Source organism: Temnothorax americanus, unplaced genomic scaffold (genome assembly GCF_048541705.1).
Source record: "Temnothorax americanus isolate GAGA-0224 unplaced genomic scaffold, ASM4854170v1 Scaffold229, whole genome shotgun sequence".
Taxonomy (NCBI): domain Eukaryota; kingdom Metazoa; phylum Arthropoda; class Insecta; order Hymenoptera; family Formicidae; genus Temnothorax; species Temnothorax americanus.
This window is the reverse complement of record NW_027509370.1, coordinates 45,807-49,422: the sequence shown is the minus strand read 5'-3', so window position 1 is coordinate 49,422 and position 3,616 is coordinate 45,807. Positions and strand designations below refer to the sequence as shown.

Here is a 3,616-nt window from a genome sequence, read left to right as displayed (position 1 = left end):
AAGTGAAATTCATATCATGAACTGCATTTGATACTAAGTGATCATAAGATAAAACAGTAGTAAAATTTATAATTAACAGTGTCAATGAAGAGCGCTGAATTACTGTTTTTTAAATATCTGTACATAATGTATGAAAAGAAAATAAGTACAGATAAATGAAATGGATAAAGCATTCGCGCAATGACTGTACAAGAGCGTGAACTGCAATATTCACTTGCTTATTCTGTACATAATGTATAAGAAGAAAATAAAGTACAGATAAATGAAATGGATAAAGCGTTCGCGCAATGACTGCACAAGAGCGTGAACTGCAATATTTACTTGCTTATTCTGTACATAATGTATAAGAAAAAAATAAAGTGCAGATAAATAAAATGTTTACCTTTTTATTTGTGTCTTAATTTATATCCTTTTCTTTTATCCTTTTTATTAATTATTAAATGACATATCAAAATAACTTCCTTAATACTTATATGACTGCTTGTTGAACTATAATTTTTACAAATGTAATTATTCTTTACTTAAAGAATAAAGATTAACTGTTTTTCTTTTTCTACTTAGATATACTGTATATATATTCATGTACTCATTTTCATATTTAAAATCATAAAATAATCATAATTTAATTATAAAATGTTTAATACATCTGTCAAATAGACTCTAATCAGTTAACAAATATAAAAGTAATTTTAACATATTGAAAAAAATAGTAATGCGTTAATAAATAAAATGAGACATTAACTATAACTAAAATAACAATCATGAGAAAATATAAAAACCATAAAATTATAAAAAAAAACGTGCGGACCGTGCAAGAGCAAGATATTTTTATTATTATATATTTAGTTTTAGAAAAACTAAAGGAATCATTTTTGCGAGATATTTTTTCGAGGAATTACTTTTTTCCTAATTGTATTTATAAAATATTTATGTAATAAATGTACACAATTACAATTTATTAATTTATTTAAAGTTATACAGTATATATATAAAAATATAAAATAAAATATTATGCAGTAAAAAACAGATAGTTATATATAAAGATTTTTGGGATAAATAATTATCTGGTTGACATGACCATGGCCACGGCCACGGCCACGGCCACGGCCACGGCCACGGCCACGGCCATGACCGCGATCACGACCACGACCACGACCACGACCACGATCACGATCACGATCGCGTCCGCGACCGCGACCACCATAAATATATGGACCTTGTCCTAACTCCTCTCGAATTTGGTTTCTTATGTTGTGCATTTGCCTACGCAACTCCAATATCCGCGCGTTATGCAGTTGCAGCTGCTGTTGTTGCGGCTGTTGTTGCTGCTGTTGTTGCTGCTGTTGTTGCTGCTGTTGTTGCTCTTCTTGTTGTCCCTGTTGTTGTCCCTGTGGTTGTCCTTGTTGTTGTCCCTGTTGCTGCTGTGGCTGATGAGGATTCTCATTCTCTGCAATTGTCACAGCAAGCAAATGATCTTTTCTGCGCTGTTTACATTTCGCGCGAGAGCGCTGCAATGCCGCTTTTCCCGGTCGTCTCCGTAATGTTATGCCTACATTGGACATGAATTAAAACGTATTTTAAGTCTCAAAAATAACGTCTAAAAATGCGATTAAAGAAGTAATAAACGTAAAGTAGAGCGTACACGAAACTTCTATAATACGTAATTTATTTTAGGATTTTGCATAGATATAAAAAGTGCGACCAAAAGACATTTCTTCGTATTTTGAATTTTGTAATAAATAATATACTAAATTAAAACTTATTGTTAAAATGTATAAATGAAGAATATAGAATATCAGTATTTTATTTTTTAAGCCGTTTTAGAAATAAATAGTCCAAAGTTTGCAAATTTATGCCAAATATATTACATTACTTTCATCGATTAGTTAAACTCTCGTAAAAAGAAGTAAAAAAATATGAGATCAATATACAACCCAATAGAAACATAACATTAAGAATCCGAAGCAACATGTTATACACAACAAAGATGATTATTTATAATAATCAGTTATCAAAAAAGTCGAAAATACTGAAACGATGCAAATATACAATTATTAATATAACATATATACCTTTATTCATCAGGAAATTATTATTGGCCTTGGCCATGATAAAGCCAATTAGCTTTATCTACGAACACCTTCGACACTCTCTCCCAGCAGGGTATGATACGGTCAGTGATTTTCAATCAATGGCGATTTCGATGTCAAGGCACAAAAGGCCGCTCTTGCTTGCAACAGCAAATTATGCGTACCGTGGCATCGAAAGATCGAGACAGCCTCCCCACTCTCATATTTCGAGATGTGTTTCGTCTCACTCCCACTAACTTTTCCCTTGTAATGGTAGATGGTGTTCTAACTCTTACTAGAGGAACACTACTACGCCGAACTGCGCGGCAAGAAGCGAAGCGGTAGCCAATCAACGTGTCGCTTTTCCGTAAGTACCAAAAGTTTATTGGCTACCGCGTCGCTTCTTGTAACTGACTTCAGAGGGCAGTGTGCGCGCTCCATCAATTAATATGGTTGCGTTCAGCGGAAAAAACAGCTCAGTGAGCGCTCAGTGATTCTTTAATACGATTGGTTCTTGCCTTTGGTTCTTTCTCGGATCTAAGCGTAAAAACCAATCGTAATAAAGAATTACCGAGCGCTCACTGAGCTGCTATTTTTACTGAACGCGGTCATTTAACTAATTTACTTTATGCAACGAGCACTAAATTCGAATCGTGATATTTTCTTAAAGTACAATGTATCACGATTATTATGGCATCATAATCACGCGAGCACCTAATTTTTTGACGATTCTGTAACAAACTTTAGAGCGCGGCGTGCACGCTTTGCGGATAAACTAATTAAATTCAACGCTATGCATCGTCAAAGAATTAGGTGCTCGCGTGATTATGGTCTTGAAAAAATCCTGAGATATTGTACTTTAAGAAAATATTACAATTTGAATTTAGTGCTAGCTGTATAGCGTTGAAATTAATTAATTTATCCATGGAGCGCGCGCGCCGCGCTCTATAATTCGTTACTGCATCGTCAAGGAATTAGGTGCTCGCGTGTTTTTGGTCCCAAAATAATCCTAAGACATTGTACTTTAAGAAAACATTACAATTCGAATTTAGTGCTAGCTGTATAGCGTTGAAAAAAATTAAATTATCCATGGAGCGCGCGCGCCGCGCTCTATAATTCGTTACTGCATCGTCAAGGAATTAGGTGCTCGCGTGTTTTTGGTCCCAAAATAATCCTAAGACATTGTACTTTAAGAAAACATTACAATTCGAATTTAGTGCTAGCTGCAAAGGGTTGAAATCAATTAATTCACTCATGGAGCGCGCGCGCAGCACTCTTCAATTCGTTATTGCATCGTCAAAGAATTAGGTGCTCGCGTGATTATGGTCTTAAAATAATCCTGAGATATTGTACTTTAAGAAAATATTACAATTCGAATTTAGTGCTAGCTGTATAGCGTTGAAATTAATTAATTTATCCATGGAGCGCGCGCGCCGCGCTCTATAATTCGTTACTGCATCGTCAAGGAATTAGGTGCTCGCGTGTTTTTGGTCCCAAAATAATCCTAAGACATTGTACTTTAAGAAAACATTACAATTCGAATTTAG

General features: G+C 34.5%; 1 protein-coding gene across 2 annotated transcripts; it reads right to left on the bottom strand.

The window, feature by feature from the left end:
- Positions 1-962: 962 nt before the first annotated feature.
- LOC143898264 (uncharacterized) lies at positions 963-2,317 on the bottom strand. Of its 2 annotated transcripts, none has more exons than XM_077407609.1 (2): positions 2,073-2,317; positions 963-1,549 (listed from the first exon to the last, which is right to left on the bottom strand). In XM_077407609.1, exons 1-2 carry the CDS (start codon positions 2,107-2,109, stop codon positions 1,032-1,034), a joined length of 555 nt encoding a protein of 184 aa, XP_077263735.1. In that variant the 5' UTR covers positions 2,110-2,317; the 3' UTR covers positions 963-1,031. The 2 variants fall into 2 exon arrangements, with proteins under 2 accessions (XP_077263735.1, XP_077263736.1); XM_077407610.1 differs by having other exon boundaries at positions 969-1,447.
- Between the last annotated feature and the right edge of the window lie 1,299 nt (positions 2,318-3,616).

Excerpts from the sequence above, each read along its gene's own strand:
- LOC143898264 (XM_077407609.1), bottom strand. The coding sequence starts at position 2,109 with ATGGCCAAGGCCAATAATAATTTCCTGATGAATAAAG. Across the intron at positions 1,550-2,072 it reads TAATTTCCTGATGAATAAAG|GCATAACATTACGGAGACGA; the intron begins GTATATATGTTA and ends TGTCCAATGTAG.